This window comes from Eubalaena glacialis, chromosome 18, assembly GCF_028564815.1.
Source record: "Eubalaena glacialis isolate mEubGla1 chromosome 18, mEubGla1.1.hap2.+ XY, whole genome shotgun sequence".
Classification (NCBI taxonomy): Eukaryota; Metazoa; Chordata; class Mammalia; order Artiodactyla; family Balaenidae; genus Eubalaena; species Eubalaena glacialis.
Window position 1 is genome coordinate 53,602,602 of NC_083733.1, and position 26,935 is coordinate 53,629,536.

Sequence of the window (26,935 nt, forward strand, 5' to 3'; positions counted from 1 at the left end):
AAAGTGCTGCACAAAGTGCTGGCTTTGAAGCCAGAGACTACCTGGGTTTGTATCCCAACCTTGCCACTCCACAGGGGTGGGACCTTGGGCCTCTGTCCTCATCTGTAAAATAGTGGTGATAATAGCACCTTCTTCGCGGTGTTGTGGGCTGTCAAGTCTTTCATCCATATAGAATACTTAGAGTCTTATTCACCTTCTCAGTGAGGCCTTCTCCCCTTCCTCTGTACTCTGAATCTCCTTCCTTGCTTAATTTTTCTCTAATGCTCCCATCATCACCTGACATCTATTTTACATATTTGTTCTGTTCATTTTCTATGTCCACCGTCCCATCACCCCCAGAATGTGAGCTCCAGGAGGACAGGGATTTTTTTTGTCTATCTTCCTCACCATTCTGTGCCCTTCACCTAGCACTGTATTTATCAAAGCAGCATTTGAGGAGGACAAGCTTTAGCTGCTGGTAGATGACTCTAGACGCTCAGTGAATGTGTTGGAGTGACAGGGATTGAATGGGTGGCTGAGGTGACTGTGCCACGTGGGGCCTGCTGGGGCAGCTGCTTCTAATTTGGGCCTTTTCCCTGCAGGTATCACTTGAGAAGGTGCTTGGCATCACAGCCCAGAACAGCAATGGTCTAACCTGTGACCCCAGCACAGGCCACGTGGCCTACCTGGCAGGGTGAGTGAGTCGGGGGGCCTCGGCCTCTGATCACTGATCCTGAGTTCAGAGCCTGAAGTCTTCAGTGAATCTCTCTGGGCCTCGCCTTTTCCGTCTGTAGAATGCAGATAATGCTGCCTACCTCTGAGGGCTGTGGGAAGGATTCCATGGGCCCTTCTGTGTATACAACAGTACCTGGCATACGTGAGTGCTAAGAAAGCCTTATTGTGACTGCAGGCGGGAGGTGGCAGTGATTCTGGGAAAGGTAGGTGGTTAAGATCCAAGCCATGGTTGGTGTCAGGCAATCTGGATTTGTGTCCCAGCTCCACCGTGTGTGCCCTTCTCTAAGCCTCTGCTTCTGTAAAACAGAACTAGTGATACCCTCCTCTTGGGTAGTTAGTTGAGAGGACTGAAGGACATTTGCAGCTGTTTATTCCACAAATACTGGTCTAGCCTGGCACTATTCTAGGCACCGAAGGGACCCCTCACCCCCACAGGGCAGGGCAGAGCAGGGCCATAGTAATTCCTGATGAACAGTATCTGCTACTGAGTCTCTGGGAAGCAGCCAGAATAGAGGACAGGGTTGGGCTCTTGAATCTGACAGGTGTGGATTCACTTCCCCACTCTGTCCCTGACCTGCTGGGGAGTCCTGGGTAAAGGACTTCCCTCTCTGTAAAGCGCTTTAGTTTCATCATCTATGAAAAGCGACAAAGATTCCTGACCTCATCTGGCGGTTGTGAGGATTTAAAGAGATTGTGCACAGTATGTCTTTATTAGCCCAGAGCCTAACAGTTACCACAGAGGAAGTGTTGGCTTCTATTTAAGATTATACTGATATTAATAATAATGTTGGGACTTCCCTGGTGGCGCAGTGGTTAAGAATCCACCTGCAAATGCAGGGGACACGGGTTCGATCCCTGGTCCGGGAAGATCCCACATGCCGTGGAGCAACTAGGCCCATGTGCCACAACTACTGAGCCTGTGCTCTAGAGCCCACGAGCCACAACTGATGAGCCTGCGTGCCACAACTACTGAAGCCCGTGTGCCTAGAGCCTGCGCTCCGCAGCAAGAGAAGCCATCGCAATGAGAAGTCCACGCACTGCAATGAAGAGTAGCCCCCGCTCGCTGCAACTAGAGAAAGCCTGCGTGCAGCAACGAAGACCCAACGCAGCCATAAATAAATAAATAAATAAATGTTTAAAATAATAACAATAATAATAATGTTAAGTGCCCAGAATTCTCAGCATAGATAATGGGGGAGGAAGAGACTGAAGAGAGAAGCATCTGTTCAGAAAGAGCCTTGTTTATCTGTGGGCTTTTGTGTTGGGAATAGAATCATCCCTGGACCCCAATACTCCCCTTAGTTTGGGCACATTTTCCTCTTTCTCCCCAGCTGTGTGGTGGTGATTTTGAACCCCAAGGAGAACAAGCAGCAGCACATTTTTAATACAGCCAGGTAAGCTGGGACCCGGGCATGGGGTAGGGGTGGGACCAGGGTCCTGGCACATCCCTCCTTCCCCACACTGCCTGGAAGTGCTTGTGGGTGGGTGACTCATTCATTCACCTAGTGGTTCAGTGACATTCACCAAGGGTCTGCTCAGTGCTAGGTACTGTTCCAGGTGTTGGGGACATGGAAGTTAACAAAAGAGACGAGAATCTGCTCTCGTAGAGCTGGCAGCTTGGGTGGTGGGGGGAGGGACAGACTAAACTAGTTGGCAATTCCTAGCCGACCATGAGACCATGACTGTTGCTATGGAGGAAATGACGGGGATGTGTTAGGGCAGGTTCGCAGGCAAAGGACTCTGGTCAGAGTCGTATCAGAGCCTCCCTGAGGCTGAGAGCTGAAAAAAGTGAGGGGGTGACCCATGTGAAGGTGTGGGGAGAGCATTCCAGGCAGAGGGGACAGCAAGAGCAAAGGCCCTGCAGTGGTTAAGAATCTCAGGATGTTTGAGGAGCAGTCAGGGTTCTGTGGATGAGGGGGAGATGAGGCTGGAACCAGCAGAAGCCACATCACAGGGGCCTTGGGGAGGGGTTGGCTCTCATGCTGATTGCAAAGAAGAGCCACTAGAGGGCATTTGCAGGCTAAGGATGTACTTCACGCACCCCAGCCCTCCAGTACACTCTATCTCCCTTCCTTGCTTTACTTTTTTCCACAAAATGCACTCCTTTTTGATATGCTGTCTAATTTCCTCAGCGATGATATTTACTGTCTCTTTTCACAGTGTGAGCTTTCTGAGGGCAGGGACTTTCTCTTAGTTAATTTCTGTGTCCCTATACCTTGGGTCAGTGTCTAGCACGTTGATAACACTTATCGTTTCCTGAATGAATGAGTGTGATTTGGGTTTTAAGAAGATCCCTCCAGCTGCCAGTTTATTGAGGAAGGCCCTTGGCTTTGAGCAGGCCCAAGATGATGCCCGGGGTCTGCCTTGGGGCTGATTGAACACTGTGTCATCCTGGGACTTTGGTCCCAACCGGGTTGTGACCTTTGGGAGGCACCTCACTGCAACTTTTTATTCCACAAATACTGCACAAATAGCTCAAGCTTAGCTCCTTTGGCCTGGCTCTCCAGGTGGACGGATAAGTTGTGGGTTTTCTTCTTCCCTTACGATCCCTAAGGCAAGGTCCCTAAGATACGGTTTGGTAGATACAGATTCCCTCTCAGAAGGGGCTTCTTGGACCCTTGACTCTGACTGTGGGTTCTGTCACTGGTGGTGAGGGCAGAGATGGGTTCCAATCCAGACTTAAGTGTTTATTCACTATGTGATCTCAGGTGAAATACTTCTTGTCAATAATCACAAACTAGGGGCCCACAGACTTGTCTGACAGTATGTTTTAAATATCGGACTTACTTGACAACATTTAAAGTTTTCTACACAAAAATCCAGATGCCCTCTCGTTTTAGAAATGTGAGAGGTTCAGATCTGTGGGGCCCACATTCTCCTATGGCAGGGATGGGCTGGAGCTTGGTGGCATTTGTCAGAATGCCCTTTGCCCAATTCTTTTCATCCTCCCTGTTGCCTCCCTGAGTCCTGTAGGCGGTAGAGTAGGTAACCTTGATCCGAAGCAGATAGCATAGAAGTGTCCACTCTCAGTCACAGATGGGTCTGTCTTAGGAGGCAGTGTGGCCAGAGTGGAGGTTTTCATTGTGGCTGCATTTCAGAGTCACCTGATCCCAGGCTTCACCCCCAGAGAAGGCTGAATCAGTTAGTCTGGAGTAAGACCTAAGCACTGCCAATTTTTAAACTTTTTATATTGAAATAATTTCAGACCTACAAGAATAGTACAAAGAGCACCTGTACACCTTTCACCCATATTTCCCAAATGCCAACATTTTACCACATTTGCTTTATCATTCTCTGTCTATGGGAATTCCCTGGCAGTCCAGTGGTTAGGACTCCGTCCTTTCACTGCCGAGGGCCCAGCTTCGATCCCTGGTTGGGGAACTAAGATCTCGCAAGCTGCACTCTGCGGCCCAAAAAAAAAGTATCATTCTCTGATTCTCTGTCTATATACATAGTAATTTTTTTCTGAACCATCTGAAAGTAAGTTGCATACCTGATACCTCTGTACCTCTAAATACTTAAGTGTGAATTTACTGCAAAAAAAAAAAAGTATGACCTTTCAAAACCACAAAAGATTGAGCAAAATCAGGAAATTAAAATTGGTACATCACTACCATCTGCTCCTCATTCAGCCTTCACCATTTGTCCCAAGAATGTCCTTTACAGCAAAAAGGATTCTGTCCAGACTCATGCATTGCCTTCAGTTGTCTCTTCAGTCTCCTTCAATCTAAAGAGGTTTCCTCCATCTTTTCTTGACTTTCATGACCTTGATACCTTTGAGGATTGCAGGCCAGGTGTTCTGTAGAATGTCCCAGCGTTTGGGTTTGTGTGCTGTTTCCTCATAGATAGAGTTAGATTCTGCAGGAACACCTCAGAAGGAATGCTGCGTTTTACTCAGCGCATTCTGTCAGGAGGTGTGTGATGTCGTTCTCTCCTGTGGCTGGTGGTGATCACCTTGAGCCCTTGGTTAAGGTGGTGTCTGCCAGGCTTCTCCACTGGGAAGCCTCCCTTTTCCCCTTTGTAATTAGTGAGTATCTTGAGGGGAGCTTCTCTGAAACTATGCAGATACTACCCTGTTCCTTACCAAACTTTTACTCACTAGTTTTAGCATGGCTGTGATATTTTTCAAAAGCTCCCTGGGGAATTCTCATGTGCCCTGTCTGGTTAGGTAACCTTGGCACGACTTCCTTGTGTTGCGGTCTCCTCATCTCAAAACTGGCTAGGAAGGGTCTTTTTTTTTTTTTTTTTTTTTAAACATCTTTATTGAAGTATAATTGCTTTACAATGGTGTGTTAGCTTCTGCTTTATAACAAAGTGAATCAGTTATACATATACATATGTTCCCATATCTCTTCCCTCTTGCATCTCCCTCCCTCCCACCCTCCCTAAGGAAGGGTCTTGACTGCACGGAGTGTGCGTGAGGAATCGGTGTAGCGGTGCCCATTTGGCAGAGGGCCAGGCTAGGGCAGCTGCAGACGACAGACCCGCCCTCTTCCCCACCCCTAACAGGCATGGCTTAAAACGCAAGGGCGTGCTCTTCCTGCACATACAAAACCAGGAAGTAGGCACTTAGGGGCTGGTGTCTCTGCCAGCATCAGGGACCCTACTCCTGTCTTTCTGTTCACCATACTTATTGGGAGGCTTAAGATCACCTCATGGCCCAAGGTGAAATTCTGGTTGTCATGTGTGAGCAAGTGGGGAGCAGGGCCAAGAGTTCCCTTTGAGAAGCTTTTCTGGAAGTCCCACACAACACTTCAGCTTACCTCTCATTGGCCAGACTGTGTCATGTAGCTGTGCTTGTGTGGCTGCAGGAGAGGTGAGGAGATGCACTCCAGCTGGGGCTGTTGCCATCCCCATGAAAAGTGGACTTCCCTTCGTGAGGAAAGAGAGGCGAGTGGATATTGGATAGGCAGCACACCTTGGCTGTTACCTTAAGGAGCAGTGGGACGCTGCAGAGGGTTGAGTTGGTGATGATAAATGCTCTGTGAGATTTTCAGTGACTCACTTAGAGGCCTCGACTTAGTTATCTGCACAGCAGTTTACTCATTCGAGGTGGACAATTGCTAGACCGCTAAGGAACAGAGGTAAAAACAGGATTAAAAGAGAGAGAGGAGAGAAAAAACAACACAGTCTGGGAACAGTGAAACTTGCTGCCACAAAACATGCAAACTAGACTGGTCATTCAGGGCTCTTGCAGGCTAGCTGGGAGTGTCGAAGAGAAATGTGTTGGTTGTTTATGGGTTTTCCAGGACACCTTCAGCATTTAGCAGTGGAGCACAGGCTGCAGGCTGTCTCAGTGTGATGTCTGCCAGGGTCCTCCATCAGTACCACCTGCATAGTTAGGCCAGATCTGTACCATTTCCTGCATCTGAATTTCTCAGGGTTACAGGGTGGATGGGGTCTTAGGGAGCCCACCCTGTCAGAGGGAGAGGGAAGGAGGGTTTCCATACAGCATCCACCCCATCAGGGTTTGGGGTTTTGGGGAGGAAGGGGCCTTTGCTTTTACAAAACCCCATTTCCCTGTGCCGCTGCCCCGCTTCTTCCAGCAGCAGGGAACGCACTGGGTGCTGTGCTGGGCAAGCACGCAGCCCTGGCTCTCGGGGAGCCGCAGGCGCTCACCTATCCCGGCCTCTTGGGAGTGAGGAGTGGGCCGAGTGCTGTGAGCACAGCCAGGCTGGGGTCTGGCTGCCCATCCTCAGTGGAATCAGTGATCAACCCCTTTCCTTGCCCCCAGGAAGTCTCTGAGTGCCCTGGCCTTCTCCCCTGATGGAAAGTACGTAGTGACGGGAGAGGTGAGTCGTGATCGTGACTGAGTGGGTGGGGAGGGGCCTTGGGGCCATTCCTTCTGCTCCCAGGAGGCCTGAGGAATCCCTGGAATAGCTCCTTCCTGGGCTAGAAAAGCCCCATGACAGATGGGGGAGGTGGCTTTCGGGTGCACCCTGGGGCAGTGCCAACTTCAGCCCTGAAAGCCCCTCAAGCCCCACCTGGGTGCAGAACCCGGCAGCAGTAAATGGCCCCAATCTTCCCCAGAACGGGCACAGGCCCGCTGTGCGCATCTGGGACGTGGAAGAGAAGAGTCAGGTGGCGGAGATGCTGGGCCACAAGTACGGTGTGGCCTGTGTGGCCTTCTCCCCCAATATGAAGCACATTGTGTCCATGGGCTACCAGCACGACATGGTACTCAACGTCTGGGACTGGAAGGTAAGAGCTGACTGGTGGGTGTGTGACAGGCAGCCAGCTGCCAGAACACCCTGAGTCTCGGGCATTGGGAGAACTAAATGAGGTAACTTGGTAAAGGGTTTAACCAGCAAATATTTATTGAGCATCTACTACATGCCAATCCCGGTTCTAGGCACCTGTTGCAGGGCATGTGACAAGCTGTCAACCCAGGGAACATATAATTCTTTTTATATTGACTAGCTGTGACCTTGAGCAAGGGACCTAACCTCTCTGTGAGTCTGTTTCCTCATCTGTAAAATGGGTATAATAGTATCCGCTTTGTTGAGTTGTGAGAATTCAGTGAGTTGATATGCTCTGGAAGGCTGGACTTTGGAACAGCTTGGGGAGGACTTGGAGTCGGGAGAAGTGGGTATCAAGTCCTGCCTCTGTTCATGACCTGCTGTGTGACCTTGAGCATGTGACAGCCCCCTCTGAGCATGACAGGGTGGTGGGGAGAAGCACCTCCCTTGTAGGACTGCTGAGGGGATTCCACGAGTTATCCTGTGAAGGGCTCAGCAGGGCCCAGAGTAAGAGCCCGATATCCAGCAGCGTGGGTCGTATTGTCCTTACCTTCCAGCTGTGGCTGTCCTCAACACCACGTGTGAGCTGCAGGGCTTGGACTCTTGAGGAGAGCTCTGGAACTTACTCTCACGTGGGAACCTTTCCAGGCCTCAGTCTCCTCTGTGTTGGGAATGATAAGAGTGTCACACGTAGGTTTCCCCAAAAAGGAGGGCCCAAGGAAAACAGACTTGGAGCAGGGGAGGGTGGAGAGACGCAGGGCTGAGGGCAAAGGCTCAAAGAAGCTGATGAGGTGGGTGCTGGCGTGAACTTCTCTGCACCGATTCTTCCAGAAAGACATCGTGGTGGCCTCCAACAAGGTATCGTGCAGGGTCATCGCCCTCTCTTTCTCAGAGGACAGCAGCTATTTTGTCACTGTTGGGAACCGGCATGTGAGGTTCTGGTTCTTGGAAGTCTCCACTGAAGCAAAGGTGAGTTGCTGTCCCTGCCACCTCATCCGGGCCCAGGGGAGGAACTGTCAGGGGCAGTAGGGACTCCTGGTTCTACCTGAGATTCGGGGGCAGTGGTCTCAGAGGCTGTCTAGCCTCTCAGGGGTCTGCCTTCTGCTTCTGGGCCTGCTCTCCAGGTGCTGACTGACTGGTAGGCCCTGCCGGGTAACCTCCCCTGCTGGACCCTAGGGCCAGACTTCATCCCTGGCCTGCTGCCTCAAGCCACTCTGCCTGGAAGTGTGTGTTCTCTTTGTTCTTCCCTTCTCCATTCGGAGGAGTTTCTGAGAGTTCTCCTGTTTAGCTGTGTCGTATCCACTGGTCATGAGAGGCCCGCCATGACCTTGCTGGGGGCTAGGCCATGTGGACAGTGTCTCACTGTGCCCTGCTCTGCCTCCAGGTGACAGGCACAGTGCCCCTCGTGGGGCGCTCAGGCATCCTGGGTGAGCTGCACAACAACGTCTTCTGTGGTGTGGCTTGTGGCCGGGGCCAGATGACAGGCAGTACCTTCTGTGTGTCCTACTCCGGCCTCCTCTGCCAGTTCAACGAGAAGAGAGTGCTGGAGAAGTGGATCAACCTAAAGGTACCCCAGCCTCCCTCTCTGCTGTCAGTGGGGGAAACACTCCCCATGACATGTGTCTCCAGGGACACTCAGCAGTGCCCCTGCGTGATAGTTGGTCACACCACCTCTGGGTCTGACTTCTTGTTCTGCTTGTACAACTCTGGGAGAGTGACTTTCCCTCTCTGAGTCTCAGTTTTCTTATCTGTAAAATGGAACTACTTCTGCCTACCTCACAGAGTTGACAGGGGAGTCATGTGAGATAATATATGTAAGGCACTTAGCACAGTGCCTGGTTCCCCTATAATGGGGGTCAGGGTTACAATTGTCTTCCCATCACCATTTGACTCAGTTCACGTTTCTTTTCTTCACTGGGCACTCTTGGCTGGTGGGAGGACCGCTTTTTTTTTCTTTTTTAATCTAAGGTATCATTGACTTAATAATTTTTATATTACTTTTATAGTTAAAGACTATATAAAATACATAAAATTTTAAACTAAAAGGTGATATATCAATAAATTACAGAACCACTTTTCTTCAGGATCTGAGGGTTTGAATCCAAGCTGTCTTCCTGTCCTGGGATTGGATGCCTGTTTGGCTGTTAGCAGGAGCATCACAGTTTTCCTCCTTGTCCTATTCCTGCTCTTATGACTCCCCTCTGGAGCTCAGCTTTAGGGTTAATGGCATGGCAAGAGGTGTGTGGAAGAATTCCAAGCTTTATCTGTCTTTCCTAGTTGGTTAAACGTCATTTATTTCTCTCATTTGAATCCTCTTGCTAGAACTCATGCAGCTTTTAAGCAAGTCAGAAGCTTTGGATAGATAGATGTTTAGCCCCTGAGCAGGTGTCTTAAATGACCCATAAACTTAGTCCCTCTAGATTTGGAAAAACTCCTCTAAGCTGTATCCAGAGGTCTGGCAGTTCCTGCCCCTTCTATCTGCATGCCCTGGCAGAAGAGACAGTCCTTCCTATATATAATAACTTTTTTCTATGCTGCTTTAAAGTATAATCTCTATGAAGGTATTTTTAAGCAATAAGGAATAAAGCCTAAAATTTAATTTAAGCCTAAAGTTCAACGCTGCTACTGCAAGTGACCTATCTGAATTCACAATCGGCTGAGGAGATATTTTCCACACACAGCTGAATTCCTCTATAACAATGATAACTCTGTCCCAATTTGTGCCTCTGTCTGCCTGCTGCCCCCTTTCCTTCAATAGTGACTGAGCACTATATCCTGATTTCAAAAATCTTAACATTTGCAAAAATGGACTTCTTACACCCTAAAACTGTAAGGCTTTTCTGGAGGCCCAAGGCTGTTCTGTCAGCCCCCGTATCCCTGAACTGGGCCACACAAAACACTAAGTCCACTTGGGTCCCCTTTGCCCCCACAGGTCTCGCTGTCGTCCTGCCTCTGTGTCAGCCAGGAGCTCATCTTCTGCGGCTGCACAGATGGGGTAGTCCGCATATTCCAAGCCCACAGCCTGCAATACCTCGCCAACCTGCCCAAGCCGCACTACCTTGGAGTGGATGTGGCCCAGGGCCTGGAGCCCAGGTACTGCCTGGCATGAGGAGGGAGAGGGGCCTACCTAGAGTCTGTCTGCTGGTATCCATCCATGCTTCCAGATCCATCTACCTACTGGCCAGCCTTGGGCTGGAAGCAGGATACAGGCTGTAAGGAGGCAGCAGGATCTCATGAAGTCTGCAGTCTAGTGAGGGTGGTGTATGATAAATGAGTGCATAAACAAGATCATTTCAGATAGTCGTAAATGCTTTGGTGAAATAAAGCAGGGACTCAAGAAGGAGAGTGTCTGGGGGTGGGGCTGTTGACTGGGTGGCCAGGGGAGGCCTCTCTGGTGAGAACAAGCCAGCTGTGTGGAGAGCTGGGTCCCGACAGCAAATGCAGAGGCCTTAAGGGGACAGCACACTGGGCTCGGTGTGTCACAGGAACGGCTGGGGGCTGTGTGGCTGGAGCCCAGTGTGCTGGGGGGAGGGTGGTAGGAGACAGGTGCGAACATTGATGGAAGCTGCTGAGAGGAGCTTGGAGCCTATTCTGAGGTCACTGGGCAGCCACTGGGACCTCAAGCACTGGTGTTACTTGGTCAGGCCTTGAGTAGTAGCTCCTCTGGCTGCCACGTTGAGAGCGGGTGGAGGGGCTGAGCTGTGACTTATCTTCCCCTTTGTTGTAAGTCTGTTTTGTGGGGGTGGGGGGCTACCTAACCAGAGGGTTCTGGGTGCCTGGGGCTGCCTCTTCGTAGATTGCTGGACACTACCTCCTGGGTGTGTCTTTTCTAAGAGAGCGCGTGGAGGGGCTTACTGGATGTCGCAAAGGAAAGAGAAGGTGGGTGAGCAACCCACAGACAGTAGTGTGTTGTAGTGGCCGGGGTGCCCAGCTCTGCCACCTTCTGCTGTGTGCTGTGTGGCCTCGGGCAGGTCACTGTATCAACCAGTGCTTCAGTTTCCTCGTCTGTAAAATATAGTACCTACCTCTCATGGAGATTGTGGGAATTCAGCACAGCGAAAGCTCTCGGCTCGGCACACAGTAAGTGCTCCGTCAACTGTAGCCTTGGTAGGGAGCCCCCAAGCCAGGGGACGGCTCACCAGCCCCCTTACACAGGGAATTTTGATCATGTGTTTGTGAGGCTGAGCGAGAGAAGGCCTGATCTTTGTGCCCATTATCCTATGCTCAGAGAGAGAGGATGGAGCTTGGGCTGAGTGAAAAGAGGGGAGAGAAATATTAACAGGAGTCGAAAATTCAAACGCTCTTAGGGGCCAGGCAGAAGCTTCCAGTTTACAGTCTCTGTATTAGAAGCAAAGCAAAGAAAGAAGATGGAGGAGTGAGAAGTGGAGTTGGAGTAGGAGAGATGGGTCACCACAAAGATCATAAGGGATGGCATTGCCAGGCAGGAGGCAGCTCAGGCATCACCAGCGGCAGCTGTTACTACTCACAGTGACATTGGTGGTCATTGATGACTCACGTGGCCTTGTCAGCTTCCTTTTCTGCAGGAAGGCAGAAGCCATCTACCCGGATACAGTGGCGCTGATCTTCGACCCCATCCACCAGTGGCTGTCCTGTGTGTATAAGGACCACAGCATCTACATCTGGGATGTCAAAGACATCAACAAAGTAGGCAAGGTGTGGTCGGAGCTCTTCCACAGCTCCTACGTCTGGAACGTGGAGGTGAGCCCCTCTCTCCCTCCCCCTCCCCCTGCTCAGCCCCCAGCTGGGGCTCAGCTGAGGAAGCTTCTGCAGAGTTTGGGGAACCCGTTCAGCCATACCTGCAAAAGATACTCATGGACCCCTACTATGTGCTAGGTGCTGTTCTGGGTGCTGGGGACACAGCTGGGCAGGAAACTGACACAAGTCCTGATCTCCTGGAGCTCACATCCGGGTGGTAGAGTAAACCTGTAAACATATCAATATGGAACATGCCAAGTACAATACTTCTCTGAAGAAAAAGCTGCCTAGGGGAAAAGGGGTTCAAGGGTGCTATTCTAGAAAGGAGAGTGGTCAGGGCAAGCCTCTCTGAAGGTGTGATATTTGAGTGGGGGACCTGCAGGAAGTCAGGGGTGAGACACGCCACCATTGTGAGTGCGGCAAGTGCAAAGGTCCTACAGCAGCAGCGTGTGTACCTCAGGGAGCTTTCTGTCGAGAGCGTTTGCGTAGTTCATGGCTTTTTTTTTTTTTTAATAAATTTATTTATTTATTTTTTGGCTGTGTTGGGTCTCCATGGCTGTGCGCGGGCTTTCTCTAGTTGCGGCGAGTGGGGGCTACTCTTTGTTGCGGTGCGTGGGCTTCTCATTGCGGTGGCTTCTCTTGTTGCGGAGCACGGGCTCTAGGCGTGTGGGCTTCAGTAGTTGTGGCGTGCGGGCTCAGTAGTTGTGGCACACGGGCTTAGTTGCTCCATGGCATGTGGGATCTTCCCGGACCAGGGATAGAACCCATGTCCCCTGCATTGGCAGGCGGATTCTTAACCACTGTGCCACCAGGGAAGCCCTTTTTTATTTAAGTGTTGAAGAAGTCTTTATTTTCTGAGAATGAATCTGTGGGGATTTTTCATTCTGAAGCTGTTCTAAGTATAATACTTCTTGCAGATAAGACTTGTAGATAAGCTAAGGTAGAGGAAGAATTGTAGTCTGCTTTTTTTTTTTCCCTGAAAATTTCTTATTACTAGGAATGTTTGTTCTAGAGAAATTATGTTTTCAGTGGCCCAGTTCAGGATTGTGAGAAATAACTTTATCCTTTTGAACAGGCATTATTCAGCCCTTTGCTTGAATACATCTGCCTTCGTGGATCTGACATTTCTGTTGATAGCACTTTTCTCACTTAACAAGAATGTTTTTTAAATAACTTTCGAAATTTATTTATAAATATATTCTCCTTAGAAAAAGGTGAAATATTACAGATCAAGCTAAAGTCTACTTTGATCACCTTCCCACCCCCCACTCTTGCTGTCTCTCTCACCCTCACTCTTGTTATCAGTTTATTATGTGTTTTTTTTTCAATTCATCTTCTTTGCATCTGCTGGTTATTTATATATATATTCTCAACAGAAATATCTGTGGATAGATCTTTTTATCAGTTCTGGAAAATTCTCAGCCAATATGGATTTAAGAGTTGCCTCTACCCCATTCTCTCTTTTTCTGTTACTCTAATGTGCTGTCTTTCTCTGTCCTTCATTTTTTTTTTTCAATAAAACGGAGATCTAGAAAACCACATGAAAGAAATGTACAGTTGATTGATTATTGTTAGCAGCTGTTGACACTCGATGCCTAGATCCCTTTATTCATTGGGGGTTGCAATATGGTGATATTCTAATTCTATCATTTCTTTTTATTAGTTAGACTGCTTATATGAAGAGAAACTTCCTCTCATCTACCATTTGGTCACCCAGTGGTACACTTCCTATAGGAAAGGCAGGATAAATGCTTGATTTTTTCCCTTTAATTACCAGTTTTCAAGATAATGAATTGGTTCCTTGTCCTCTAAAGGTAACTAGTTGTTTTTATTTAATATCATTATAAATTCATATACTTAAATATACTGGATATATTTTAATTGATTACAATTATTAACATTATTGGAGCTCAAATTGTCCCATCTTGTCCCAGTGGAAGCCTCTTCAGGTTGGCTCCTGAGTCCTTTGGACATGATGCCAGTAGTCTTTGATTAGCTACCTTGCTAATGACGAGGGATGACAAGGTGTTCTAGCCTCATCTTGTGCATTTCCTGCCCCAAACCTGGAATCAGCCATTTCTTGAAGAAGGCCTGTTTTTTGTTTTGTTTTGTTTTGTTTTTTCACTTTGAATTGGTATTTCAAAGTCACAGTCTGGGTGCTGGGGATGCTTATAGCTATTGGATTGATCGTTCCAGAATCCTAGTTCTCAAAGACATAGGGAGATGATGGAATTAGAATATCCCCAGTTAATCATTTCCTTGTTCCCACATTATAATACAACAGCCTAAGAATGATAATTCAATTCTGAAAACAGTTAAAACAATTTTTTTTTGCAAATGTTCTCCTCATTCTCCCCTAATTTTTAGATTAATTTTTCTGTATCTATATGATCAGATCATATAGCCATTATATACTATGTTCTCTCCCTTTTGACCCCCATTTATTTGAGGGGAGTATAAGTGTACATATATATTATGGTAAAATACACATAACATAAAACTTACCACTTAAATCATTTTAAATATACAATTCAGTGTTATTTAGGACATTCACAGTGTTGTACAACCATCACTACTGTCTAGCTCTGGAACTTTCTCGTCACCCCAAAAGGAAACTCTGTACCCATTAAGCAATCACTTTCCATTCCTACTGTTCCCAGCCCATAGCAACAGCTAATCTGCTTTCTGTTGCTATGGGTTTGCCTGTTCTGAATGTTTCATATAAATGGAATTACAGAATATGTGGACTTTGTGTCTGACGTCTTTCATTTAACAATGTTTTCAAGGTTCATCTATGTTGTAGCATGTTTCAGTACTTTATTCCTTTTTAAGGTTGAATAATACTATTCCATTGTATGGATAATACATTTTGTTACGCATTTATCAGTTCATGGACATTTGAGTTGTTTCTTTTTGGTTTATTCCCTATTCATAATAGCCAAAATAACCTTGTGGCTATTGTGAATAGTGCTATTGTGTAAAAGCTTTGTTTGAACACCTGTTTTCACTTCTTTCGGGTGTATAGCCAGCAGTGGAATTACTGGTCATGTGGTAATTCTATGTTTAAGTTTTTGAAGAACCACCGCCGGACTTTTCCATGGCAGCTGCATCATTTTACTTGCCCACCAGCAATGTATGAAAGTTCCAGTTTCTCCACATCCTTGCCAACACTGGTTATTTTTCTGTTTGGTTTTTTAAAAATTATAGCTATCTTAGTATTTGCAAGGTATTGTGGTTTTGACTTGTATTTCCCTAATGATTAATAATTTTGAGCCTCTTTTCATGTGCTTGTTGGTCATTTGTATATCCTCTTTGGAGAAATGTCTATTCAAGATTTTTGCCTATTTCTTTTTTTTTTTTAATTAATTAATTTTTTAAAATTTGTTTTTGGCTGCATTGGGTCTTCGCTGCTGTGCACGGGCTTTCTCTAGCTGTGGCGAGCAGGGGCTACTCTTCATTGCAATGTGTGGGCTTCTCTTTGCGGTGGCTTCTCTTGTTGTGGAGCACGGACTCTAGGCGCACGGGCTTCAGTAGTTGCAGCAGGCAGGCTAGGTAGTTGTGGTGCACGGGCTTAGTTGCTCCACGGCACGTGGGAAGTCCTGCCTGTTTTTTTTGGTTTTTTTTTAACATCTTTATTGGAGTATAGTTGCTTTACAGTGTTGTGTTAGTTTCTGCTGTATAACAAAGTGAATATATCCCCATATCCCCTTCCCCGCCTATTTCTTTTTTTTTTTTTAATTTTTATTTATGTATTTATTCATTTTTGGCTGTGTTGGGTCTTCGTAGCTGCGTGCGTGCGGGCTTTCTCTAGTTGCGGCGAGTGGGGGCTACTCTTCGTTGTGGTGCACGGGCTTCTCATTTCGGTGGCTTCTCTTGCTGCGGAGCGTGGGCTCTGGCACACGGGCTTCAGTAGTTGTGACTCACGGGCTCTAGAGCGCAGGCTCAGTAGTTGTGGCGTACGGGCTTAGTTGCTCCGTGGCATGTGGGATCTTCCTGGACCAGGGCTCGAACCCATGTCCCCTGCATTGGCAGGCAGATTCTTAACCACTGCGCCACCAGGGAAGCCCCCCCCCCCCCCGGCCTATTTCTTAATTGGGCTGTTTGTCTTTTTGCTTTTGAGTTGTAAGAGTTCTTTATATATCCTGGATACTAGACCCTTAACAGGTATATAAGTTGCAAATATTTTCTTCCATTCTTTTTTTTTTTTTAGAAGTTTTATAGTTTTGTTTAATTTTATTTATTTATTTATTTATTTATTTATTTATGGCTGTGTTGGGTCTTCATCACTGTGTGCCAGCTCTCTCCAGTTGCGTCGAGCGGGGGCCACTCTTCGCAGCAGCGCACAGGCCTCTCATCGTGATGGCCTCCCCTGTTGTGGAGCACGAGCTCCAGGCGCACAGGCTTCAGCAGTTGTGGCACATGGGCTCAGCGGTTGTGGCTCACAGGCTCCAGACTGCAGGCTCAGCAGTTGTGGCGCACGGGCTCAGCCACTCCACAGCATGTGGGATCCTCCCAGACCAGGGCTCAAACCCACGTCCCCTGCATTGGCAGGCGGATTCTCAATCACTGCGCCACCAGGGAAGCCCTTCTTCCATTCTTTATGTCGTCTTTTCACTTTCTTGATGGTGTCCTTTGATGAACAAAGGTTTTTAATTTTGATGAAGTCCAATTTCTCTATTTTTTGATTTGTTGCTTGTGTCTTTGGTGTCATATCTAAAAAACCATTGCCAAATTCTAGTCATGAAGATTTACTCCTATGTTTTCTTCTAAGAGTTTTATTATTTTAGCTCTTCCACTTAGGTATTTGATCTCTTTCGAGTTAATTTTTGTATATGGTGAAGTAAGGGTCCAAATTCATTATTTTGCTTGTGAATGGATAATCCCAGCACCACTTGTTGAGCACACTATTCTTTCCTCCTTAGGTGATCTTGGCACACTTGTTGAAAATCAACTGGCCATAGATGTATGGGTTTAATTTTGGATTCTCAGTTTTATTCTACTGATATATGTCTATCTTTATGCCAGTACCACATTGCTTTGATTACTATAGTTTTGTAGTGATTTGGTTTGACTATCTGGGGATCCTTTGCAATTCTATATGAATTTTAGGATCAGCTTTTCCATTTCTGCAAAAAAGACTGTTTATGTCCTTTGTAATCTTTATAATTTCCTTTCTTCTGCTAGCTTTGGTTTATTTTGCTCTTCTTTTTCTAGTTCCTTAAGGTAAGAAGTTAATTGATTTGAGATCTTTTTTTGTAGGCATGTACAACTGTAAATTTCCCTCTGAGCATTGCTTTTGCTGCATCCCATAAGCTTTGGTATACTGTGTTTTCATTTTCATTGGTCTCAAAGTATTTTCTAATTTCTCTTTTGATTTCTACTTTGACCCATTGGTTATGTAAAGGTCTGTTAATATCCACATATTTGTTAATTCTCCGTATTTCCTCTGTTATTCATTTGTAATTTCGTTCCACTGCAGTTGGAGAAGATTGTATGATTAAAGTCTCTAAAGTTTGAGACTTATTTTGTGGCCTATATGTGGTCTATTCTGGAGAATGTTCCATGTTCATTTGAGAAAAATGTGTTTTGCTGTTATTGGGTGTTCTTTATCTCTCTAGATCTATATATATATTTTTTAAGCTGAAGCAGTCATTTTATTTATTTATTTATTTATTTATTTATTTATTTATTTATTTATTTATTATTTGGCTGTGTGGGGTCCCAGTTGCGGCACGTGGGATCTTTCGTTGAAGCGCGTGGGCTCTTTGTTGTGGCACACAGGCTTCTCTCTTGTGGTGCGCGGGCTCAGTAGTTGTGGAACGTGGGCTCTCTAGGTGTGGCACGTGGGCTCAGTAGTTGCGATGCGTGGGCTCTCTAGTTGTGGTGTGTGGGCTCTCTAGTTGTGGTGCACAGGCTCTAGAGCACGCAGGCTTAGTTGCCCCATGGCATGTGGGATCTTAGTTCCCCGACCAGGGATCGAACCCACGTCCCCTGCATTGGAAGGCGGATTCTTAACCCTTGGACCACCAGGGAAGTCCCCTAGATCTATCTTTTATTGAAAATGGAATATTGAAGTCCCCAACTATTATTGTAGAACTGTGTATTTCCTCCTTCAATTCTGTCAATTTTTTCTTCATATATTTTGGGTCTCTGTGTTAGTTGTATGTTTGTATTTGTTATATCTTCTTTATAATTGACCCTTTTTTGTCACTTGTAATAATTTTTTACTTAAAGTCTATTTTGTCTGGCATTACTATAGACATGCAAAGCTCCCTTTTGGTTACTATTTGTATGGAATATCTTTCCATACCTTCACTTTCAACCTGTATGTATTTTTGGATATAAAGTGAATCTCTTGTGGACAACATATAGTTGGATTTTTTTTTTTAATGCATGCTGCCATTTATTTTCTTTTGATTGAAGAGTTTAATCTGTTTACATGTAAATCAGTTGTTCATAAAGTAGGTCTTACTCTTGCCATTTTGCTATTTGCTTTCTATATGATATCTTTAATGTTTCTTAATTCTTTTATCACTACCTTCTTTTGTGTTTAATTGATTTTTTGTAATGTTCCATTTTGATTTCCTTCTCATTTCCTCTTCTGTATATTTTAAAGTTATTTTTTTACTGGAGGTTACAAGTGACATCTTAAATTATTAACAAACTAGTTTGAAGTAATACCAATTTAGCTTCAGTAGTATACAAACACTCTGCTCCTTATATACCTCTGCCCCTCCCCCTGTATGTTGTTATTGTCACAAATTATGTCTTTATACACTGTATTCTCATTAACACTGATTTTAAACTATTGTCTTATGCCTTTGTCTTTTAAATCATATAGAAAAAAAGAGAAGTTACAAACCAAAAATACAATAATACTGGCTTTTATATTTATTTATATAGTTACCTTTACCAGTGTTCATCATTTCTTCATGTGACTTCAGGTTCCTGTCTCATGTCCTTTCACTTAACCCTGAAGGACTCTCTTTAGCATTTCTTGTAGAGCAAGTCTACTGGCCACAAATTCCCTCAACTTTTGTTATATGTGAAGTCTCCCAATTTCCCCATTTTTTCATTTTTATTTTATTTATTTATTTATTTGGCCACACCATGCCACATGTGGGATCTTAGTTCCCCGATCAGGGATCAAACCCACACTTCCTGCATTGGAAATGCAGAGTCTTAACCACTGGACCGCCAGGGAAGTCCCCAGTTTCTCCATTTTCGAAGGATGGTTTTGCTTGATATAGAATTCTTGGTTGACAATTTTTTCTTTATAGTACTTTAAATGTGTAGTCTTACTGCCTTGTGGTTTCCATGATTTCTGATGAGAGATCAACTGTTAATTTTATTGAGGATCCTTTCTATGGGATAAATCACTTGTCTCATGTTGCTTTTAAGATTTTCTCTTTTGGATTTGGCTTTCAATACTTTGTGGTATGTCTTGATGTGGATCTCTTTTAGTTTGTTTATCCTACTTGGAGTTTTTTAAGCTTCTTTAATGTGTTGATTCTTTTATCAAATTTGAAGTTTTGGGCTATTATTTTTTTTAATATTTTTTATACCCTTTTTCTGTTCTCCTTTCTTTCTGGTACTCCTGTAATGTATACGTTGGTATTCTCCATGGTGTTCCATAAATCCCTTGCACTTTATTTATTTTTCTTTATACTTTTTTCTTTCTGATCCTTAGACTAGGTAATTTCAATTGACCTATTTTCAGGTTTAGTGATTCTTTTCTTTGCCCGTCAAATTTGCTGTTGAACCCTAGTGAATTTTTTATTTATTTATTTTAAAGGGATACCATATATATAGGCATACCACATGTTTATTTATTTATTTATTTATGGCTGTGTTGGGTCTTCATTGCTGTGCACGGGCTTTCTCTAGTTGTGTCGACTGGGGGCTACTCTTCATTGCGGTGCACAGGCTTCTCATTGCGGTGGCTTCTCATTGCAGAGCACGGGCTCTAGGCATATGGGCTTCAGTAGCCGCAGCATTTGGGCTCAGTAATTGCGGCACGTGGGCTCTAGAGCACACGGGCTTCAGTAGTTGCGGCATGTGGGTTCAGTAGTTGTGGCTCGTGGGCTCTAGAGCACAGGCTAAGTAGTTGTGGCGCATGGGCTTAGTTGCTCTGTGGCATGTGGGATCTTCCTGGACCAGGGATCGAACTGCATTGGCAGGCAGATTCTTAACCCCTGCGCCACCAGGGAAGTCCCTGAATTTTTTATTTTAGTTATTATACTTTTCAGCTCCATGTTTCTACTTGGTTCCTTTTTATAATTTCTGTCTCTTTATTGATATTCCCTGTTTGATGAGACATCATTCTCCTGGTTTCCTTTAGTTCTTTGTCCATAATTTCTTGATCTCTTTCAGTATATTTAAAACAGTTGATTTAAAGTCTTTGTTTAATGAGTCCAATCTGGGCTTCCTGTTAATTTCTTTTTTCCTGTGAATGGAACCCGTGTCCCCTGCATTGGCAGGCGGATTCTTAACCACTGCACCACCAGGGAAGTCCACTTTCTTCTTTTCTTGCATGCCTGTCTCATAGTTTTTTGTTGAAAACTGGATATTTTGATTGTTATAATGTGGTAACTTTGGAAATCAAATTCTCCCCCTCCCCAAGGCTTGTTGTGGGTTGTAATTGTTTAGTGACTTTTCTAAACTATGTAAGGATTGTATTCTTTTTCATCTGTGGTCACTGAAGTCTCTATTCCATTATCTTAGTGGTCAGCTAGTGATTTGACAGCAGTTTCTTTGAATGTCAAAATTCAGCAGCATCTTTCTTCATTAAACTCTCCCTTGGTTGTTGTAAGTTAGATTCCAGAGTTCTGAAAAAGTTGATTCTGACCGTTTATGCCAGTTTAAGTTTGCTTTGGTGGAGGTATGGCTTCTTGGATTTCACTACTCTGCCATTTTCAGTGATGTCACTTGATCCTCATTTATTCTTCATTCTACAGTTAACTATATATTTAATTCTTATGTTGATGTCTCTCTAGTTATTTTTGTTGTCATGGCTTATTCTTGAGAAGATTTGTCAGGAACAGTTCGTGGGGACAATGTTTCCTGAGTTTTTGCATGTTGCTAACAGTTTTTACCCTTTATACTTGAAAGTCACTTTTGCTGGATAGAAAATGCTTGGCTCACATTTTCTTTCCTTGTCTATCTTAAATATGTTAGCCCATTTTCTTATGGTTATTGAAATGTCTGATGTCTTTCTTTCCCTTTTAAGTGACTTGCTGCTTTTGCCTAGAAGCCCAAAGAATTTTTTCTTTTTAAACCTAGTTATTTCACTCAAGAGTGTGTCTTGGTATTGGTTTTTATAGTAGATTTTTTTTTCTTTGTTTTTGTGGCTGCGCCGTGTGGCTTCTGGTATGCTTTTTTTCTTTTCCTTTTATTTTTTTTTAATTGAAATATAGTTGATTTACAGTTTTGTGCACTTGTCCTTTTATTTTAAAGAGTAACTTTGTTTGGGGCTTGCTTGGCATGGGTCCCTTTTTTGTTCATTTTTAAGTGATACTGGTTTTTCTGAATTTTTAGAAGTTGGTGTGGTTCAGGGCAGCTAACTTGCCAAGAAAGAACTCCATTTTCTAATGCTTTTTATGTTTCAAAATATGGCAGCTTGCTTTCTGATATTTCCTTGTTATGTTCCTATTTATATGTTATGTCCTCACTTTTATCTGTACTTCTTCCTTACTTTGTCTCTCTTGTCCCTATCCTGATCAATTTTGTTTCCATTCCCAGCAGTTTCTCCTCAGTATAGGCCTTTGTCCTGAAAGGAGCCCTGGCAGGTTAGTTTTGAGAGCTCACCAGGCCTTGATTTCTCCAGCCCCTTCAGGCCTTACTGCTGAGCCCTGCACTCAACCACTATTGGAGTGGATAACCCCCCACCCCCACCCTGCCAAGTTCAACTACTGTTCAGTTTGGCCAGTTGTGCTTTCCAGTGAATACCTGCTGGCTACTTTGAGGTTAGAATACCTCATTGCTCCTCTCTGCTTTCTCCCATATACATGTTGAGAACATGTAGGTCTTATGACTGGAGGTAATTTGTTCCTACCTGCTTGTATTTGGGGAGTTATGAGAATATCTTGTTCACCTACTTTTGTTATAAATATTTTCCATGGGGTTTTGGTTTTGCTTTCAGGTTTCTCTTTTTCACTTGGGAATTTTGGATTAAAAATCTATGATGCTGCTGTCATCATCATCCCAGAGTCCAGGCTTCCATATTTTGAAATTTCTTTATATGTTATCTCTTTGTCTCTCTGACTTGCATTCTGAATAACGTCTTTAGTTCTATCTTTCAATTCAGTTAATTTTCTTTTCAACTATGTCAAATCTTTGGTTTTTAATATGTTTTATTTTTCATTTCTAGAAGTAGTTCTATTTTGTTCCTTTTCAGCTCTGCTTGGTTGTTCTTTATAGTTTCTGGTTGGCTACTCATACTTTTAATCTTGTCAAAGTTCTTTTATTTCTTTAAACATAGTAAACATAGTTATTTTATAGTCTGTAGATAATTCCAGTATTTGAAGCTAGACTCTGTTGTTTCTGCTGCTTCTTGCTCGTGGTACCTTGTTTCCGTTTGTGCTTAGTGATTTGCGCTACCCATTTTCCTTAGAAATTTATTTGTGGGGATGTTTTATGGACTGGAGTGAAGATGGAGCATGGGTAATATATGGTAGCATTTTGTGTCTTTTTTTCTTGCAAGGCATTACACTAAGACTGTTTATCTGCAACTTACTTTTTTTTTACCATGCAATAGTATATCTTAGTGCTGTCATTGAAGTGGTTGTAATGAATCGCCCTTTGCCTTGTTCTCTGGGGACTGTAGGTGTATCCTGAGTTTGAAGATCAGAGAGCTTGTCTGCCATCAGGATCTTTTCTGACTTGTTCCTCAGACAATACCATCCGCTTCTGGAACATGGACAGCAGCCCTGACTCTCACTGGCAGAAGAACATCTTCAGTAATGTGAGGGGCTTCATTGTGAACCATCTTTTAGGAGGAACAAAGGCCTACTTGAAACTAGGATAGGGGGGTAGGAGGGAGTTTTATGGAACCTCAGTGTTAAGCTTCACTAGGGACAGGAACCAGGAACCAAGGCTGGTCACTCTCTGTCTCCTATCTCATTTCTCTCTCTCTCCCTCTCTTTCTTTCTAGGTGACATGGTCTTTCCTCTCTGCTTTTTTTTTTTTTAAACATTTATTTATTTATTTGTTTCATTTTTGGCTGTGTCGGGTCTTGGTTGTGGTCCTCTCTGCTTTTCTTTACCACTCAGCTCCTGCTCTCTAGGTGTGTGTGGACACAGCCACTCCAGGCAACCCGACATACTCAACAAAGAAGAAATTGCTCCCCAAGTCTTGAGTTAGAACTCCCTGGGAGAGCACCTGATGGGCCAAACAGGGACGTCTCCTGTCTAGCTAGCTGCCACGCAGTGAAGCCTGAGGTGGAGGTGCTGGCAGGATCCCAAAGAGAGCCATGATGAGAGGCTGGGGAGAAACACTTTACTGAAGAAATGGTTGGTGTTGCTAGGTCAGTGAGGGAGCTTCTCTGAGGAGCTGAGGCCTGAATCATGCATTCACTGATTCTACAGATAGTTATTAAGGTCAGTGCTAGGTGCTGTGCTGCATGCTGGGGACACATCAGTGACTAAGACAGACCCTTCTCCTGCCCCCGGGACACCTACAGTCTAGTAGGGGGAGGCAGCCAGCCAATAACTGCACAAATTATGATATAATCACAAGCATAATAAGCACCATGAAAGAAAGTTGTAAGGTATGAGTAAGATATATCTAAAATCAGTCATCTGATTTTATCTGTGGCATTAGGGGCAGCCACCTGGAGGAGGAGATAACTGAACTGAGATATGGAGGATTGGGAGGAGTAAAGAGGGGAGGGGAGAGTGTTCTACACCAAGGGACAAAGGCCTTATGGCTGGAAAGAGCTTGATGAGTTGGAAAACCCAAAAGAGGTTAGTGTGGCTGGAACAAAAAAGGCTCTTAATGCAGGGTGTGTATAGCAAATGTTCCTTTACGACTCGCCTCACCAGCGCCCCACGTCCCCCTGCCATACTGCCATCTTCTCTTCTGCATCTGTGATAACCATGTTATATTTGGTTGCACACAATAGAAAAACCCAAAACGAGGTGAAAGTTTGATTTTCTGACTTGTAAAAATAGTCTAGAGGTAACTAGTCCAGGCTGTTTTGGCAGCTGTAGGAAGCCCTTAGAGACCCAAGAGCCATCCAGCTCTCCACTCTGCCCATTTTGAAGGAGTGGCCCTTGTCATCATGGTCCAGGATGGCTGCTGGTGCTCCAGTCATCCCATCCACGTTCCAGGCAGCAGGATAGTGGGAAAGAAGCAGAAGAGTTTTCACTTGCTTTACACGTCATTGACCAGAATTTATTGACACAGCTTCATCTAGATGTAAGGGAGTCTGGGAAACATAGTTATTATTCTGAGTGGTGAAGCTCCCAGGTCAGAATTGGAGTTCTGTTACTAATGAAGAATGGGAGACTGACTATCAGGAGAAAAAATTGCAGAGGTGCTCCAGAGCTTCTCATAGCACTGACCTAAGTCCTTTCCCGCTTGCAGACCCTGCTGAAGGTTGTGTATGTGGAGAATGACATCCAGCACCTGCAGAACATGTCACACTTCCCAGACCGGGGGAGTGAGAATGGGATGCCTGTGGACATGAAAGCTGGGGTACGAGTCATGCAGGTCAGTCCTGATGGCCAACACTTGGCTTCAGGCGACCGAAGTGGAAATCTGAGGCAAGTGGGCCCTGGCGTTGTCTAGTGTACATCTCCCAGCTTGGGCTCAGGTACTAAGGGCAGTGGGGAGGAGCCCTGGCCTTGGCACCTCCAGCTGCCTGTTGGGAATGAGGGACTGTGAGTAGCAATCTGGTAGCCAGCCACCCCTGGGAACATAAGCTGAGAAGGGGCTTCCAGAAGGGCTAGCTCAGGGTAGATCAGGGTAGCTACCGGGGCCTCAGCAGCTGGGCCATGTGAACTCTGCCTGCAGGGTGGACAGGCAAACTTGCATGACTCTCGGGCATGGTGACACCTTCTCAGCCACATGGTACCACTGCTGAACCCTCAGAGAAGATGCCAGCTGGAGCTTGGCATTTCTGGTGGCCCTGGGAGAGGGACCAGAGGATGGGACATCTGAGGGCTCGGGCTGTTTACCACCCTGCAGAGGTTTTTCAAGATGTGACAGGCCCAATAGGTGCTGAGAGAATATGAGCCCTGTCACAGGGATCAGGTTTAAGGTGGCGAATGACAGCTGTGACCACCTGGGTGGTGGAGCTGTTGCGGAATGGGAGGGACCGGGCACTGGAGAGCATGTGCCCCATAAAGGGACAGCCACCACGCAGCACCGGTAGTATAGGCTCCAAGTTGTCGTATCTTCCCATTGTCCAAGAAGAACCTAAACTGCAGATTTTTTCTGTGAAATTCCATGGTTTTTAAATGTTGGCAACTGTTCTGATGTCAATCACTGCATGAGGCAAACTGAACGTGTCAGGGGGCTGCTCCCGTTGACAGCACTTGGCTGTGAATGGTGAAAACAGTAAGGAGAGGTAACATGGGCATAGCGATCTTCCCCCAGGCTGGCCGCTGGCCTGAGTACCATGGGTGTTGACTAATTTAATCCTCTCACTGACCCTCTGGCGTAGGTGCTGTTATTCACTCCACTTTCAGATGGGTTCACTGAGGGAAGAGAGGCCAAGTGGCTAGGCTAAGGTCACACGGGTAGAGAGTGGAGGAGCTGGAATGACTGTTTCTTATTTCAGTCCTGGATGACCTGTTGTCTGATTTCATTTGGCAAGAATGTGAGGAAAGTCTGGATCTGAGACTCTTTAAGAATGAGAGGGAGTTCCCTGGGGGTCCAGTGGTTAGGACTCCATGCTTTCACTGCTGAGGGCTTGGGTTCAATTCCTGGTCAGGGAACTAAGATCCTGCAAGCCACACTGTGCAATCAGAAAAAAGAAAAAAGAAAAAAAGAATAAGAGATTGGAATCAAATGTTCCCACCCATAGGTCCTATCCTTGAGTATGACCTCTGACCCCTGCCCCAGCCCCAGGGATCACCTCTGATATATCCCTACCCTAACCTTTGTTCCCCCAGAAGACCATCCTAGGTGTTACCCATGGAACCACAAGGGGTGGGGTGCCCACTGAGGTGCTCGCAGGCTTGGCAGGTTTTTAGATGAGGAACAGGTTGGGCACCTGTAGACTACTTGGCCAGGGTAGGGTGTTCTCCACGTCACCTACGTGGCTGCTCTGACCTTTTCTAGTAGTGGCAGAGCACCTGAGCTGAGGGGTGGGGGTGCCAGGCAGGGTACAGCAGGCAGTGTGTATCTCCCAGGATCCACGAGCTGCACTTCATGGACGAGCTGGTCAAGGTGGAGGCCCATGATGCTGAGGTGCTGTGCCTGGAGTACTCCAAGCCTGAGACAGGTGAGCCCATGGCAGGGGAGCAGCCTGCCTGGCAGAGCCACAGGGAGGAGTCGTCGGTGTCTGGTGGGACCGTGAATGACAGGGCAAGACTCGACTTGTTTACCCTGGTCCCCAGTGCCCCGAACAGAGCTCAGGCTAAAGAGGTGAAGGTTGAATGAGTGAATATATGAATGAGCTCCTCCTCTGCTGGAGAAGATAAAGATGGAGCAATAGTCAAACATATTCTTTTGAAAAAGTTTGATGCTTACAGAAAAATTGCAAGAATATTATAATGAATACCTGTAGCCTCTTCACCCAGGCTCCCCAAGTTTTTTCTTTTAAATCCTGTCTGACCTGTGACAGAATTATCTGCTTCCCCTCTTTCCATTTCTATCTATTTGTGCACCTGTGTATATATACACTTGTAATAAAATAATAGCATGTGTATTATTATTATTAAAGCATGTATATTATTATTATTATTTGCTGAACTACTTGAGAGTAAGTTGCAGGCATGCTGCGCTTTCACCCTTAAATGCTTCTGTGAGCATTTCCTAGGAATGGGGACATCTATTTACATGACCACAGTGCACTTATCAAATGTGCATCTTATCAAATCTGTCATCTATCTTGGGTTCTTATTCACATTTTGCCAGTTGTCCCAATGTTGTCCTTTATAGCACCTTTGTTTTTCCAGTCCAGGTTCACATTTCAGTTGTTGTGGCTCTTTTGTCACCTTTGTTTTGGAATAGTTCCACAGCCTTATTTAATTTGTCTTTATGACTTTGGCTTTCTGCAGAATATAGATCAGTCATTTTATAGAATTTCCTTCAATTTG

The 26,935-nt window shown here is 45.4% G+C and overlaps 1 protein-coding gene across 1 annotated transcript in view; it reads left to right on the forward strand.

The window, feature by feature from the left end:
- Positions 1–26,935, forward strand: part of WDR62 (WD repeat domain 62) — a 48,100-nt gene that overhangs the window by 2,420 nt on the left and 18,745 nt on the right. Inside the window, exons 2-12 of the mRNA XM_061174216.1 lie at positions 582–673; positions 2,046–2,108; positions 6,449–6,506; positions 6,745–6,915; positions 7,785–7,922; positions 8,338–8,520; positions 9,886–10,046; positions 11,483–11,672; positions 22,495–22,632; positions 24,255–24,433; positions 26,027–26,118. Coding sequence (XP_061030199.1) covers positions 582–673; positions 2,046–2,108; positions 6,449–6,506; positions 6,745–6,915; positions 7,785–7,922; positions 8,338–8,520; positions 9,886–10,046; positions 11,483–11,672; positions 22,495–22,632; positions 24,255–24,433; positions 26,027–26,118 — 1,465 coding nt within the window. The remainder of the gene's footprint in view (positions 1–581; positions 674–2,045; positions 2,109–6,448; positions 6,507–6,744; positions 6,916–7,784; positions 7,923–8,337; positions 8,521–9,885; positions 10,047–11,482; positions 11,673–22,494; positions 22,633–24,254; positions 24,434–26,026; positions 26,119–26,935) is intronic.